Source organism: Pollicipes pollicipes, unplaced genomic scaffold (assembly GCF_011947565.3).
Source record: "Pollicipes pollicipes isolate AB1234 unplaced genomic scaffold, Ppol_2.1 Scaffold_7261;HRSCAF=8764_pilon_pilon_pilon, whole genome shotgun sequence".
NCBI classification, from domain to species: domain Eukaryota; kingdom Metazoa; phylum Arthropoda; class Thecostraca; order Pollicipedomorpha; family Pollicipedidae; genus Pollicipes; species Pollicipes pollicipes.
In genome coordinates this window covers 41,779,642-41,794,542 of record NW_023597054.1, presented here as the reverse complement: position 1 = coordinate 41,794,542, position 14,901 = coordinate 41,779,642, and the positions used below count along the sequence as shown (strand labels likewise).

Genomic DNA, 14,901 nt, shown 5'->3' with positions numbered 1-14,901 from the left:
CATTGCACTGGTGGGGGGTTCGAGGGTTACCATTAATCGTGAACGTGGCGCAATAAATTAACCAGAAGTTAACTCGTTGAAAATATATTCACTGCCAAAATTTTGAATCCCCATGAGTAGGAGGACGCCGATCTGCCTGAAAAATGCCAGTTCACGAAGTGTAAGATTGCAGATCGAGGACGATCCTGGGGATTACAGTTGTAAATAACTTATTCAGCTATACTTGACACTATCAGAGATGCGGCAGCGTCCCCGACAGCTGCCGCATCTCTCATTACGTTTGTCGGGTAATCGACATACTGTAAATCAAAGATAGACTGGAACATATACGGTATCGAAGAATTGCGGTAGTAGCAAGATTGTTAGAACTACAACAGAGTTAGGAAAACATGACGGCCTGAATTTCTGGCAAACAAAAGAAGGCGCCATGACAACCAACCCAGATCTCTGCGCAGGCCGCCGTGGACTTTTCACGCGTTTATTTGCACGCCGTTTATATTAGCTCGCTGAGTTGGAAAGTTTGTTACAAGCGCCAGCAGGTGCTTGCGACAAACTCCCCAAACCCAAACTTAGGCACGGATCTTCGCTAGTCAAATTCCAGCTGATAGACGTGGACACGTAGAATAAGATCGAGAACATGTGATATTTCTTAGCACCTGCTGTGCCTTTAGCAACATATTTTAGTACCTTTAGCACCTTTTGGTCACACCTTGCCCAAGCTTCGGCACGCCTCTACGCCAATCAGATTTCAGCTGACATACGTGGACACGTAAACGGGGCTCGATAGCATGCAATGTTATTTTACGGTACATTCTAAATTTTGCGGACCTTCCTGTCTGTTCGATCTGCCATGTCTGACCTGTCCTGTCTGCGTGCGGTTTGACACAGACCTGTCGAGTGTTTCAAAACCGGCTTCTCATTCTTTTTGTTTTTCTTATTTTCTTGTCTAAGAACAACTGCTTGACCCCAGGCGCGCAGCCAAAGCCTTGGCGAGGGGGTAGGCACAGGGCTTGACAAAGAGCCCCCAAAATAGCCGGATATTGCCCTATTTGTTAATGGGGGGGGGAGCATGTTTTTTCGTATATATATTATATATATATATATATATATATATAACACCTTTTATAACTGGAATAGTAAGTCACACGCTACCGCGAGATCAAATCTGTCTAAAGTTCATAGTTTAATCAACTGAAAAAAGCATGCGTTTAACGACTGCATGAAGTAAAATCGCCAGCACTCTTCATTTTATTATGGTCTATTGGACTACACTCAAACCAATATATTCAAACCAGGCTCAGAAACTTTGTCAGAGGTTTTCTCTGGGTATTACAGAAATATCAAGGACCCCGCGAATATAGGGTGAACGTCAAAATGGTTCAACGATTTGTCTTAAGATAGCCAGGGTGTTAACTGTGTTTGGTGGTGTGCCTGGAGGAGCATATATAAAATTTTAGTTTTCGCGTTGCTGTAACTCTTAATCTGCCCAAAGGACAACTTCAAAGTTATAAAAGAGTCGTCCAGTCCAATATTTGAAATGTGCGAAATAATTTTGGAAGACATTCAGAAACATTATTTTGCGTAAGTTGTCCAGTGCATTAGCTAGGAGCATTATTCACATAGATAAGACAGTAGTATTTCCCTCATTCCTCGGATAAAAAATAGGAGAATGGAGATATAGTTGGGTTGAGGTTTCGGCAACATGCCTTCATCCAAACAATAGCAGACGTCTTGCAGTCAGTCGGCAACATGTCTCTATCGCAACAATAGCCTCCAAGGAATGAGGCTCATACTACTGTCTTATCAGCATTATTTTGCGGTTGTCTTTGGCTAATCGGCGCCCCGCCCATTAGCGTGATTTGCAGTGGCCAACGCCGTCGATTTTACGGAAACAGCAAGCCGGGCCATTGCTGCCCTTGCTCCCCGAGGTTACGGGCGTGTCAATGGGGTTTTATGACGCACTCAGCTGCTTAGGCTATACGGTGTCGCCTACCTCTCACCATGGTGGGAAGGGGGGAGGGGAGGGGGGGGGGGGGCACCTCAGGGAATCGAACCCCGTACCTCTGACTTCCCAGACGCGCAATGATTAACGTAGGCTATGCTTTCCTCAACCGGTGCGCAGGCTCAAGCCTATTGATGTTTGTTTGACTTCAGGCTCCCATCCCCATCCATGCTGGGCAAATATTCTGCTGACCGATTCCAGACTCCTTGTTGGCACAGGATGCCCTGCCAGACACTGTGGACCCCTGAACGATACATGAGCCTGGTCAATGTAAATCGCGAGCCCTGCCTGGACCCTGCTTGGGAGATGGACCCCAGACCTCAGACCAACACGGAGCCGACTGTCCGTTGTTGATGATCTCTGGCCGAAATGGAGGAGCGCGCTGTCTCAGAACGCCTATCGGTGCAAGAGGTCCTCTCACTGGCATTTGAGACAGCGGCCCTTTGGTTTACAGTCCTTAATGTGACCCACAGCCAGGCCTTCGGAAACTTCAGCCTTCCAAACCAGCCCTTGATCTTTGTACTCAGGAGACCCTTCGGCCCCTCTTCAGGCCCTCTCAAACACTGCTCCGACGCAAGACTACTTGCCGCCACAGGATCCCTGTTTGGCACTATGGGCCCCTGGGCGACACAGGTGTCCCTCATTGTGTCAGGGACACCATATATTACAAATCGTGTGCCCCGGCCTCGTTCCTGCTTTGGGAAATGGTCATCAGGTACTCAGACGGGCATAAAACTTATTGTCCGGTGGTCGTGGTCTCTGGCGGACCCCAGCACCCGCATTGTCTCAGGAGTTCCTCAAACGGCGCAAGAGGACCTCTGACTGATATTTCAGATCCTACAGCCCTAAGGGCCACGATTCGTTACGTGACCCACAGCCAGTCCTTCGGGCTCTTATGCCCTAAAACCGATCGTCGGTTCCGGTGGGCCGCTCGCGCTCCTCTTCGAGCCTCATCGGATACTTCCCTTGGTCGGCCGGGAGCTCTTGCAAGTACAACACCCCTTGCTAGGCAATGTGTTCCCCTGACAGATGCATGGCCCCGGCCAGTGTAAACCACTGACCCCGGGTTTATGGCTGATGGAGAAGTGAGCCCTCAGGCCCATACTGACACGGAGCCGATTGCGCGGTACTGGTGGTGCCTGACGGACATATGGGTCCATATCGACTCAGGAGGTCCCCCGATCGGCACAAAGGTCCATTTGACCGTTATCGGAGGGTCCTGCTTCCGCAGACCGCCCCCCCCCCCCCTGAATAGGACTCCGACCAGCCTTTCGTGCCCTGTAACCCTCCAATCGGGCCCTTGGCTATCGGACCCTGTGGGCACTCTAGACCCTTTGGGCCTACTTGAACGCCGCCTCTGGCCGACTCAGGGGTCCTTGCAGACGCAACGCCCTCGTTAGGCGCTGTCGGGTGCTTGTCAGACACTGCGTCGCTGAACAATGTAAATTGCTGGGTCCGGCTTTGTTTTTGCCTGGGTAATAGGCCCTCAGGCCGTTCCGCCACGTGCCGAATGCGAGTTTCTGGTGGTGTCTGACCGACAGTTAGGCCCTTATCGACTCAGGAGGTCCTTGATCAGCACGCAGGGCCCTCTGGCTGGCATTACAATGCCCGGACCCGCGGGCCGGGCAGCAGGATGCGACCAACGGACCCTCAAATCGGTTCTTAATTATAAGTTCCAAGAGTCCCTTTGGGCCTCTCGGATTCTAAGGGGCGGGGGGAAGCCCCTGTGCCCCCTGCCTGTGCTATTACTTGTCCCCATACAGAATGCATGCACCCACCGCGACTTCGACCTCTACCTGAACCATTAAAGATCTGGTCGAGCATTAGCTGCTAGCAAAGCAAGCCTCTCACTGAGGAATTTCATGGTTTACTGGGAAAGGGATTTCGTGGTCACTAGTGGGGATCATCCGCCCTCAGTTGGCATGTTGAAATAGACCCTGAGTGACACTATTGTAATGGTCTGTTAAATAGGCTTCAATGCATTTTCACACTCGTCATTAGATCCTTTACGATCGGCTCACTGGTTATACGAACCGGCCATAAAAAAATCGCTCTCTATCGGCACGGATAAAATCTGTTGCTTCGACCTTCCCTGTTTGGCTTAATTTATGTGTATGCTTCTTCACTTTTCATGACATTTCATTTTACTAGTTTGACGAATAGGTTTGCAAAGCACAAATCATGCTTGCAGCAATTAATACGTGATCTAGTCACAAGGCTAGTTAGTGAGGAGACTTGACGCTAACAGTATGTTCATTTTCCGGTGTTCCGGATGCCCCATGGGCTGCGGCTTTGCGCACCACTCCCGGCTGCCTAAAGCGCATTGAAATCGCAACCCCAATGACGTCACGTAAACGTTAGGCGAGGAGCATACGATAATCGCCTCTGTGCGCTAATATTTCGCGTTCCTCATGGTGGAGGCGCACGAGGACGGGAGCCGGAACCGGTGCTGTGCTTGAAGGATAGGGGGTGGCGCTGTGGAGTTCGTTTAGAAACGCTACCAGGTAAATTATTTAAGTATAATTCACACTTCATGGTTGTATTGTGTAACAGAAGCTTGCCACTCTGTCTGGCCGTTAGTGCGACGTTGATATGTTAAGTCCATTTCCACTGCGTTGCATGTATAGCCGCCTATGGAATTACATTACAGCGTGTGTGCAGAGCAGCAGGATTTCTAAAATGTATGTAACCTAAAATGAAAAGATAAGGTGTACAGTGCAAAGGCACCAGACATTTGATTGCGACACAGTTATTTTAAAGTATTGTGAGGGCAAGTCTTGGTATCAATGACATTAGGCCCCACACTTTCATAAACAGCCTGCCTGGCTTGGAAAGTGGCCTTGCCATTTGGGGACACTGATAGAAACTGAGGTGACTGAACAAAAAGAGCATTACATGAGCACCATGCTCCTAGCTGAAATGTAACCTTTACACCAGTTATGACCATGTTGCAAACTGTGTCAATCAACTCAAAATTGATCCAGCTGGACAGCCAGTGAGACTGAATCTAAATATCATTAACTAAGTGTCATCAACTTCAGAATCACATTGTGATAGTTCAATCACTTTGAACAGCTCAATTAGAACACATGCCTCTCATCTTACATGTGGAGGTAGGGGTCAGATTGGATGGGATCAGTTTGAGGACTGCTCAGTGTGAGATATGATCCCAGAAATCAAATTGAATTAAAATGTTGACTTCATTTTTTCCATTCAATTAAAATGCTCAATCTAAGTTGATGGTTAAGTTAAAATGTTTGATTCATTTGTTATTTCATTTTGTCTTATGTTAGATATGCACTTAGCATGGTTTGTCAGCCATCCATGCTTAAGTTCAATTTTATTCAGCCCATAACTATGTGATGCATTTCAGCAAGACTCACCATAATGGCAGAAGCAGCACAGGAACGAGTGCAGAATTCAATGACAAGTATGGTCGAAGATATAGACAAGAGCTATCTGAGAAAAATGCAGGTATGTGGAGCACTGAAAGTAACAACTGTTTGAAGTTCATATCATTATCTTTTTGTACCCTCTATAGCAATTTCAGTGCCAAACTTGTCACCTTTCATGGTTCTCAACAGATGTTTTGCATTTTGGTGTGCAGCTTGATCTCTTACCTACTTTGAAAGCACTGAGTTGTCCATGTTGCTGATCATTAAAATGGTATTTAATCACAAGGTAGACATGACATCTGGCACTGTATGTGTTCTGCACATTGTTGTGCTGCAAACCAGGCCATCCTACACTGGAGCTCGGACAATTGAAAGAAGCTTTGCTGAATGCCAAGCATTGATCATTCACATGCTCATAACATGGAGCAAAATACTTGAAAGGATTGTGTCATTCATGTAGATACTGGCCCTATGCCTCCATGTTTTCTGATGGTGTGTTAAATCCACCAATTCCTGTACTGACTGACCTTGCTGTCAGGCTGACATCTTTGTTCTTAAGTGTAGGGAACAAATTATATGCTTGTATGTTCTGTTATAAACCTGACCGGGTGTTGGTGACACTTGATTCATTTGCAGGGAGATATGCATCGGTGTGCATCTAAGTGCTGTGATGACTCAAACTCTTCAATTGACAAAGTGCATGGCTGCATTGAACAATGCTCAATCCCTCTTCAGAAGGCACAGCACTTTGTGCAAGTGCAGATGGGTGACATTCAGGTAAATGCTTGTGGACATAAGTGCATGTGCTCTTCCTGATGATGGATACATGTGAGCAGGGTTGCAGTGACTAGCTGAACAGCATATGAAATAGCTTTATGTGTTTGAACTGGCCAACAGGAACTGTTGACTGCAGACAGAACTGAAAATTGCTTCAGCATGATGCACCATGGAGACTGTAGTGTCATGATGCACCATGGAGACTGTAGTGTCATGATGCACCATGGAGACTGTAGTGTCATGATGCACCATGGAGACTGTAGTGTCATGATGCACCATGGAGACTGTGGTGTCATGATGCACCATGGAGACTGTAGTGTCTCCATCAGAGCCTCGAGGGAGACCGCAGAAAGTTCCATCTAAATCACAGAGGCCAAAATCGGGAGCCTAAAGTCAGTTGTAACAGCAGCAATTTTCCTCACAGAATCTCAAATTTAGCACGGAATTTGTAGTTAAAAAGTTGCAAGAATGCTGATTTCTGAGTTTCTTGCTAATTTGTATCGATAGTTTGGCGTATGCTCATGCAAATAAGAAAGTGTCCAAAAACTGGTTTCAAACACCTAAAATGTCACCCCCGAATGTAAATTTAATCGTGTCACTCCGTACGAACAACGTACGCAGGAATCAGTCGCCCCCCCCTCGTTACGTTTATTCCATGTGCTTTCTTTGGCATGCCTCACCAGATCGGCTTGCCCAGCCTAAAACATACAGTACATGTAAAGATTACGCTCATTCGACGCTTCGCCACTGCACTGAGACCGTTTGGTTGGTGGTTCCTCAGGAACGTCTGCAGCGCTGTGTGATGCAGTGTCAGGACAAGATCAAGGACAAGGTCGGGCCGAACACCACCGAGACAGAGGTGAGTGGCTCCGTGCGTGACTGGGTTCGGACGGGTACCCTCCGGCAATGGTGCCTCTCCACAAGCGGTGAAATACCATATTTGTATGGTTATTTTTGCGCATCCTGCCGACGATAGATGTCACATTGTCTGCGATCGTTCGTTTGCAGTTTCTAACACCGTTCCGCATCAACAGGTGCAGGGATACAAAGGCGAATTTGAGGCGTGCGCTGTCCAGTGCGTGGACGACAGCATCAACACGTTCTCGAGCCACACGCGGAGGATCAAGGACCATCTACACAAGCGCGCCTACTAGCCGCCGGGCGTGCCCGCTAGTTGTTATTGAGTGCCAGATGAATGCGAGCTGAATGCCGAATGTCGCGTCCACTGCTCCCCACTGTTACCGTGCTAGTGTCGGCCCCGACGAGCTCAAAGGCGATGGTGGGCGATTCTGCTGTCCCACGTCTTTATTTTGGGCTCAGGATGGCTCCCCACTGCCCGCTCGGTGTTTAGAAATGGAAATCGAGCCATTCCATGTTATGTACATTCGTCGATTAGACCTGTCTTGACCGTTTGCAATGCTCCATTTAGGGCCGACGTGCCTTGGGGCGCCGTGTCCGGGCCGGTTGGGTCCGGCCGGCGGTACTTCTGAACAAGGCGCTATGCTGACTTGCATTTGTATGATCGTTGGTCGGCTCCGCACGCCGGGGAAAGGCGACTGCGCGCTAATACATAATCGGTCAGCCCAGACTGACCGGAGCATGTACACACGCCTTGTTTTCTGGATGCTTCGGAGTTCTACGATGAAATTTCACACAGAGTTAAGATGCCGGGCGGACGACCGTGGATCATTTTTAGCGCACGGCTGTGCATCGGTGGGAACGCCGGCAGTATCAGTTGAAAATGGCGGACTCCATGCGCTTTAGACATGGCGCTTGGCTGATATACCACCAAAGGTGCTGGTAGTTTCGCAAACATTGCAAGACCTCAGCGGCCACGGAGCGCCACTATGTCCGGCGACTTCGACACAATTACCCGCTCCACGTTCGGGGCAATGCGATTCGTATCCAGGTACTTGTATGGGAAATGATGTTAATTGACGTCGGTCCTCCAGAGCATGTTTTAAGGCAAGGAACCCAAGCATGCCGAGGCAAGCCCGCTGAATTGCCTCCCCCACTCGCAGACCAAAAAATGGCCTACGCCTTGGCAACAAGCGCCGCGCCTGGCGGCGTATGCACTCGCATCACAAACGTAAGCGGCGTCAGCATGCTCTGCCCGCACGTGAGCAAATTCGCATCAAGTGACGAAGTTGTTCTTTGTTCCACGCTCTGATCCAGTTCCCCGAGTACGACAACGTGCCGGTCTGGGGTGAGCGCGTCCGATCGTTGGAAGACCGCCAATGAGGTCCTCAGCCCACATGACATCAGCGCTCGCTCTGACGGGACAAGGACGGTGGGGCTCGAACGGCGATCTGTGCCAACACGGGACTTCCAGCGGAGCGGCGCTGGCCGCCACTTCTCACCGTCGACGGCCGGCAGTTGGCTCGCTTCACAGACGCCGCATTTAAGAATCGATGTGCTCAGCGTGATTTCACGTGAGGCATGTATGTTATATTTGCGGTTCAAAGCGTGTTCAAAGCGAGTCCAATGACGATAGCGCAGGTGAAACGGACAAGAGCGCACTAACGTGCACCATAAGGGTAGTTATACAGCCACCAGCAGACGAAGTGGAAGGCCTCGTGACCCATCACCGCGGTCATTGTCGACAGTCAGCGATTATACGCGAGGACAAACGCCAACGCGAACGCCAGCGTATTCACTAACTACAAACGCGTCGACTGCACGCCGCGATATCTTGCAGGCATTCCTGAGTCATAATTCGTTTGTGTGCACTCTATTGTGGTGCCACGACCGCAGGCGATAAAAACGGCACGCAAACAGATCTGTGCAAAGCAGATTTGTTCCGGCCGGCACCCCTCACCCGATGACTTGTGCATCCTGAACGACGTCAGGGGCGTCACTTCACCACTTCAGGGCTCCGGATGCGCGCGGGTGACGGCCGTAACGCGGAACGGAGCGGTGACATTAAAACCATTGACGCACGTGGTGCGGCGAGTACGGCAACGGCCATTTTGAGTCGAGCTCACTTGCGCAACGACGCGAGGTCGTGAACAGACCCCAATGTACCCACGTGCCCACCGCAGCGGTCGAGACAACTGACATCTACGCGCGTGAGCAAATGCTGACCAACAACACAAAATTAAATACTCGCCCGAAATATGGAAAGGCGCACCAGAACAGTGACTATTGGTGCGATAGGTGACTTGATGCCTGTCAAAAAGTTACCAAAATAATGTCGATGGTGCTAAATCTATGTGCTAGAAAACGCAAATATATGTGCTAGATAACGTACGTGTACGTGCTGGCGAACGACAACCTTGGCGCATTGGACGTTGGTATTCAACTTCAGGTACGATGTCCTCCGCTGCGCGGCGCCGGCCGCCTACAGCCGGTGTATGGTATCATGATCTTCGAACTGTTTGAGGTCGTCCAGGTGCTCCCACCAGCGCATGAGCCAGGTGTCGGTGATGAGCTTGAACCACGGCGTCAGCTCGACGCCAGCGCGCTCCATGCCGGCCAGGAAGCCGGCCATCTCGGGGCGCGCCACGTAGTGCACGTCCTTGACCTCATTGGGGTTGGGCTCGAGTCGCACATCGCCGCGCACCACCAGGATGTAGTCGATCTCGTGCTCGCCCCACACGCCGCCGTCCGAGGCCGCCTTGTAGTGGATGCGCGTCAGGTACTGGAACGCCGACTCCGGCACCTGCCACCGGCGGCCGGAGCGTCAGCACCGACCAACAGAGCTGAATTCGGAGCGTCACTGATCCCCCACCAACCGAAGCAGAGCGATGCGCTCAGCCGGGGCAGCATTCAGCATTGCCTGTCGCGTGAGCGGTGGCAGCACGACTCGGACGGTTCGACGGCGGCCGCTGGGTAGCGGCTGCCTTCAGGCACGAGCGCGACCCTCACCTGTTCAGGCTGGATGCCCAGCTCGACGGCCAATCGGCGCTGGGCGGCGCGGATGACTCCGTCCGCGCCCTCTGTCTCGCCCGGTACGGCCAGCGGGTGGCTGCAGCACGTGTTGGTCAAGCTGCCCGGAAACGTGATCTGAAGCGGCGCAGACGGGGGCGGGTGAGGTTCGAGCACAAGCGGTAACTCACGCGTCGCCAGTCACAGCTTGGAGGAAGACTAGCCAGCCCCGCACGGGGTTAAGCTGCACTGATACTCTGGGTTTGAAGCATGCAAAAGCAGGCAAACTGCACTCGCTGCAAATGATCCCGTCTCCGTGACATGAAAACGAGCATCATTTTACATTTGAGCGACCATCTACAGGGACAGTCGTCAAGAAAACACATTTGAAATGACTAAAGCAGTGTGCATAAGTTGCAACTTGGCGGGTCCCAACAGGGCGAGTGCCGGCCGCTGCGCACCGACAAGGGGCCGGCGGCGGCGGCGCTCACCTTGACATCCGAGCGGCGCTGCAGCAGCAGGCGATCGCGGGAGTCGAACAGGAAGACGCTGAAGGCGCGGTGCAGTGGGCAGCCTCCCTGACGCCACTCGTGACACTGTCGCTTGGTGGCGGCGCCCACCTGCCGGTCGCGCTCGTCCACCAGCAGGCACATCTCGTCCAGCAGCAGCTCCTGCTGCCGGTCGACGGTGGCGCCGACCAGCGAGGCGCGGCGCACCTGGCGGCTGGCGGGGCCGCCTGCCGACGGTCGGGCCGCGTCAGCCAGCAGAACGGGGCCTGGGCGGCGCGGTCGACACGGTAACAACACAGCTCGGCCGGTGAAACCACAACCGGACGCGCCAGTCAAGGCCAAATGGCACGTCAATTGTCGGAAGCAAACTACCCAAACGTCCGGAAAGAGCACAAGCAGCACACGCTCGGACATGGCTCCATCCGACTGAGCAGTGGAGAGCGGTTCACAAACAGCTCGCTGGTGCCAGATGAGTCCCACCCTCCTTACCCTGCTTAGCAAAGGTAGCCAGCGGACCCCACGGTGGAGCCAGACCACCACAGGCCGACCGCAGCAGACGAGTCAGACAGGCCATTGCTGTTTGGATGCAAGCCTGCAAAGACACAGTGGTGAAACACTAGTTTTGCACTGAACACAGCTGTCAGTGCTAGCTCCGGTGCAAGTCTCACTTTCCAGTTGTCACAATTTTTCATCTAAGGGAAAAATAACTGCAGAAACTTGAACCCATCCACATTGTTCTGCCCCCTCCCCATCACCCATTTTCCCACATTCCATCCTTCAACTCCTCCCCAGCCTTCATGTAATGAGTTGCTCCCTGCTGGTTGGCCTGCATTCAGGGGTTGAACTAATCCTGCGACTGCGGCGCTGAACCCAGATCCTGACAGGAAAGGTTCTCCCTGGTAACAGGTGGCAGTGTGTGGGGCATTGGCCACTTCTTCAACCCTGACCTTCCAGTGCAGTGTTGGCCCCCCCCCCCCCAATTGGGCCTGGATGTGGTTGAACATTGGGGGGCAGAAAACTAATCAAACCTGCATGGCACTGATAAAGCAAGAAGGCTTTCAGCCCAACCAGATGAAACAATCCCACTGATTCCTGGGAGCAGGGGAGGGAGAACCTCCTCCACCCTCTCTCTGAATCCCTGAGTTTACTTGTGATAAGAAGAGGCTCTTGTCTCTACCAACACCTCAGCAGCATAAAAAAGAAAAGAAACAGATGCAAGGGCTTTGGTAGTATGGTCTGCACAGCCTACTGACAGATGATGGGACAGAGCTGAAATTCACTAGCAGAACAGAGGTTATGCAGGAAGTGGTGACAACTGAAGCTATGCAATACTTGGTGCAATGATGAGAAAAGGCATATCAGTTGGTGTCCATCACAGAAGTCACATCTGACAAAGTACCCATGTGAGAAGATTACAAACTGCTTCAACTTATGACACATCAGGGAGAATAAGACTGGCAACAAGCTACTGGCTCTTGTCATTACTGCTGCACCATGGAATCTGGGACAGAAAATGAAAAGGTACCAGATAATTTTTCTAGGAGTGCTGCCTACAACTTCACAATATGGATATCAGAATATGGCTGGTATAACAAAAAAAAAAACATTAAAGCAGCTGTATATCTTTGCCCACCATATGGAAGCACAACACACTTATAATGCATATCAATGTCCCAGCCCTCCACAAACCCACAAAAAATGAAGTCATGATACATGTGATGATGGATGGCAATGGTGGCCAGTATCACACTACAAGGAGCTGATGCTGGAGAACTGGGCAGGACTGCAGAGGACAAGACAGAATGAGAACAGAGCTGGGTCCTGCAGAACTGAGCTCTGCTTAAAAACACAATTTGAAATAGGCCTGGCCTGGTATTCTTAAGTGATTCCACATAGCTGACCTTCAAAAAAACCACCAGATTCTAGTCAAAAAATACCAAAATGCCATTAAAACATGTCAGAATGCTAAAAATTTCAAGGCACTGCATGCATCCATAAGTAAACTGAGTTAAGCATAACTCAAGATGGCTGATGATATATTGAATGTCTGCTGTTTTCAACACACACAACTACAGCGCTGTACTCAAGATGATTCAGCACAATTTAAGCTGACCTGAATTTGGCTCATGTGGGCATAAAGTTCAGAGCACCAATGTTGCATGGACATCTGACACAGTACTTTGACCTTCTAAGACTGGTGCTAAGATAAGCCTTTTTCCCAAAGGTTTAAGTCTGCCTTGTCTCCAAATGACCCAGGAGTACAAACAGACATGTTATTTATCATAAGAGAAGGACAATGTCATCTGACTTTAAAGTTTTAGTGCTTTAATCAATATTCTGTTATGATAAGTGACCACACCTGAAATACTGTTCCACTGTCCAAAACCCTTCATGTAATGCTTTAGCTGCACTCCATCAAAACATCAAATTTTGATGCCTTCCCTGCCATATGGAACATATGTCATGGGAGGCTTCTTCATGCACTTACATTACCATATTTAACAGGAAACAATGCACAAAAAATTAAGCATACTTTATTTACTAGGATAGAGATACAGCGCATTTACATTTAAAGATATGAATCCCAATTAAACACCAATCACACATTACAAGGACATTCATACCAGGCCTACACAGCAGCTGCATTGGGTGCGATGCTAAAGCCAATCTAAGCAAGGTTTGGAGCCTTCTGGGCCTGGGGTGATATCAAGTTCCAAGTCTAAAAATAAAACTTACGCCACGACAATAAATCAACCAATTTCTCCGCCTTGCCCACCCGTTTCCGACAGTACTGCGTTGTAAGAACGCTCAAGCTATTATAGGTCGATATCACACACTCGCCCACACGTGTCACTCCCAGTCTACTCACCAATCGGAGGGACTTGACGCACAGATAGAGCTAACTATGCCATTCACGACTATATGGGTCACCAGGGGCGCGTTCGGCGGAGTGAAATCGATTCAACGAATAATTATCTTTCCGATAACCACCCAGGAGGATTCTCCATTTGTTTCTTAACCCCCAGATTTGTCTCCCATGCGCCATGAACAGCTATCGGTCATAGTTATACATAGGTGTAGAAAAAGGCTCAGAACAAAATTTACCAAGCAACCAGAATGGTCCTCCCATCACTAAAATGCATATCATGGGTGGAAGGGCATGAACAATCCCCAGCACAGCTTAAATCACAGCCGACGGCACAGCTTGTCTTCGTCATATACATTCATAGAGTGCTGTTTATGCCAGTTTGCGGCTACGTCCCAAAAAGGCTTAAACCCTAAGCCACAAAGACATTGCAAACATGCTAAACAGTCCAAGTCATTAACAATTTTTTAAAAAATACACACGAGCCGAGATCCAGACTTCAGGTTCCAAAGCAACATAACGCTCTTCAGGTTCCAAGGTCGTCAGGCTCCATAAAAATACAAAGCAACCGGAATTTAGAGCTTCCAATTTCTTAAAATATTTTTAGCGACAGCCAATTGCCCATCGCCCAACACCGATGAAGTATAGCATCGAAGAAACATCGATATAAACATCGATATATATATATATATATATATATATATATATATATATATATATCAACTTGGGAAGAAACTACCGGTCGTCCATAAACCCATTGCGCATGGGGGGGGGGGGCGATGTTGGGGCGTAACAAAAGCGTCAGAAGGTAAACATGGGGAAATTGCAGTGTGACGTTACGCTCAGGTGTGGTTGTAAATCACTTCATACGGATGCGATATCTATTCGTCAGGGGCTGAGGTAAAACCAGCAAGGGCCTGACCGAACCGGACCCAATCGACTGGACCCGACCGGACCCGACCTGCCCGAACCAGGGTCTGGAATGCACCGGAGTCGGAACGACAATCAGCCTGAGTAGGTTCTGTTAATAAATGTAGATTTTCCGGTAGCTGTTTCGACTCATGACAAATAAGTTTTTTACACAACGCCCGCGGATTTCAAAAGTTTCGATGAATGATCGGCTTGAGCCCCCCACCCGTACCCCCCACCCCCCACCCCCACCCCACCCGTACCGGCGTCCCTAGAAGTCCCGTCCGATGTTCCAGCCGCCGCGCCCCCGACACTAACCTCCTCGGCCAGCCCTTCACTTGATCGCCGAGCCCGACCCGTTACACGCTCCCGCCGCTGCTCCCTTCAACCGCTCTCTCACCGCCGCTCCGCTGGATGGTCTCCCTCCCTTCCCTAAATGAATGCCCAGGTCGATGAATTCTTGCTCCAATGCAATACGAGATATCTGGTATCCCAATGGGCAGAATTCAAGAAATGTATGATTAAAGACAAAACATTGATAGCTGCCGTTTAAGAGACCTTATCTAACGATTCGGA

The 14,901-nt window shown here is 50.1% G+C and overlaps 2 protein-coding genes across 3 annotated transcripts; one reads left to right on the top strand and one right to left on the bottom strand.

Annotated features, from left to right (window-relative positions):
• The first annotated feature begins 4,409 nt into the window (after positions 1 to 4,409).
• Positions 4,410 to 7,783, top strand: LOC119113186 (protein FAM136A). The gene is made up of 5 exons (XM_037237536.1): positions 4,410 to 4,506; positions 5,376 to 5,476; positions 6,034 to 6,174; positions 6,956 to 7,033; positions 7,209 to 7,783. The coding sequence occupies exons 2-5, from the start codon at positions 5,390 to 5,392 to the stop codon at positions 7,326 to 7,328; spliced, it is 426 nt and encodes a 141-aa protein (XP_037093431.1). The 5' UTR covers positions 4,410 to 4,506; positions 5,376 to 5,389; the 3' UTR covers positions 7,329 to 7,783.
• Positions 7,784 to 8,605: 822 nt separating this feature from the next.
• On the bottom strand, positions 8,606 to 13,581 carry Idi (Isopentenyl-diphosphate delta isomerase). Of its 2 annotated transcripts, none has more exons than XM_037237534.1 (5): positions 13,420 to 13,581; positions 11,040 to 11,142; positions 10,533 to 10,777; positions 10,042 to 10,179; positions 8,606 to 9,835 (listed from the first exon to the last, which is right to left on the bottom strand). In XM_037237534.1, the coding sequence occupies exons 2-5, from the start codon at positions 11,122 to 11,124 to the stop codon at positions 9,515 to 9,517; spliced, it is 789 nt and encodes a 262-aa protein (XP_037093429.1). In that variant the 5' UTR covers positions 11,125 to 11,142; positions 13,420 to 13,581; the 3' UTR covers positions 8,606 to 9,514. The 2 variants fall into 2 exon arrangements, with proteins under 2 accessions (XP_037093429.1, XP_037093430.1); XM_037237535.1 differs by lacking the exon at positions 13,420 to 13,581 and adding an exon at positions 13,287 to 13,362.
• Positions 13,582 to 14,901: the final 1,320 nt, after the last annotated feature.

Coding starts and splice junctions, on each gene's coding strand:
- LOC119113186 (XM_037237536.1), top strand. CDS start 5,390: ATGGCAGAAGCAGCACAGGAACGAGTGCAGAATTCAATGACAAGTATG. Junction 6,175..6,955: donor TGCAGATGGGTGACATTCAG/GTAAATGCTTGT, acceptor GTGGTTCCTCAG/GAACGTCTGCAGCGCTGTGT. Junction 7,034..7,208: donor CGAACACCACCGAGACAGAG/GTGAGTGGCTCC, acceptor CCGCATCAACAG/GTGCAGGGATACAAAGGCGA.
- Idi (XM_037237534.1), bottom strand. CDS start 11,124: ATGGCCTGTCTGACTCGTCTGCTGCGGTCGGCCTGTGGTGGTCTGGCT. Junction 10,180..10,532: donor AGCGCCGCTCGGATGTCAAG/GTGAGCGCCGCC, acceptor GCGCCGCTTCAG/ATCACGTTTCCGGGCAGCTT. Junction 9,836..10,041: donor TGGGCATCCAGCCTGAACAG/GTGAGGGTCGCG, acceptor CGCCGGTGGCAG/GTGCCGGAGTCGGCGTTCCA.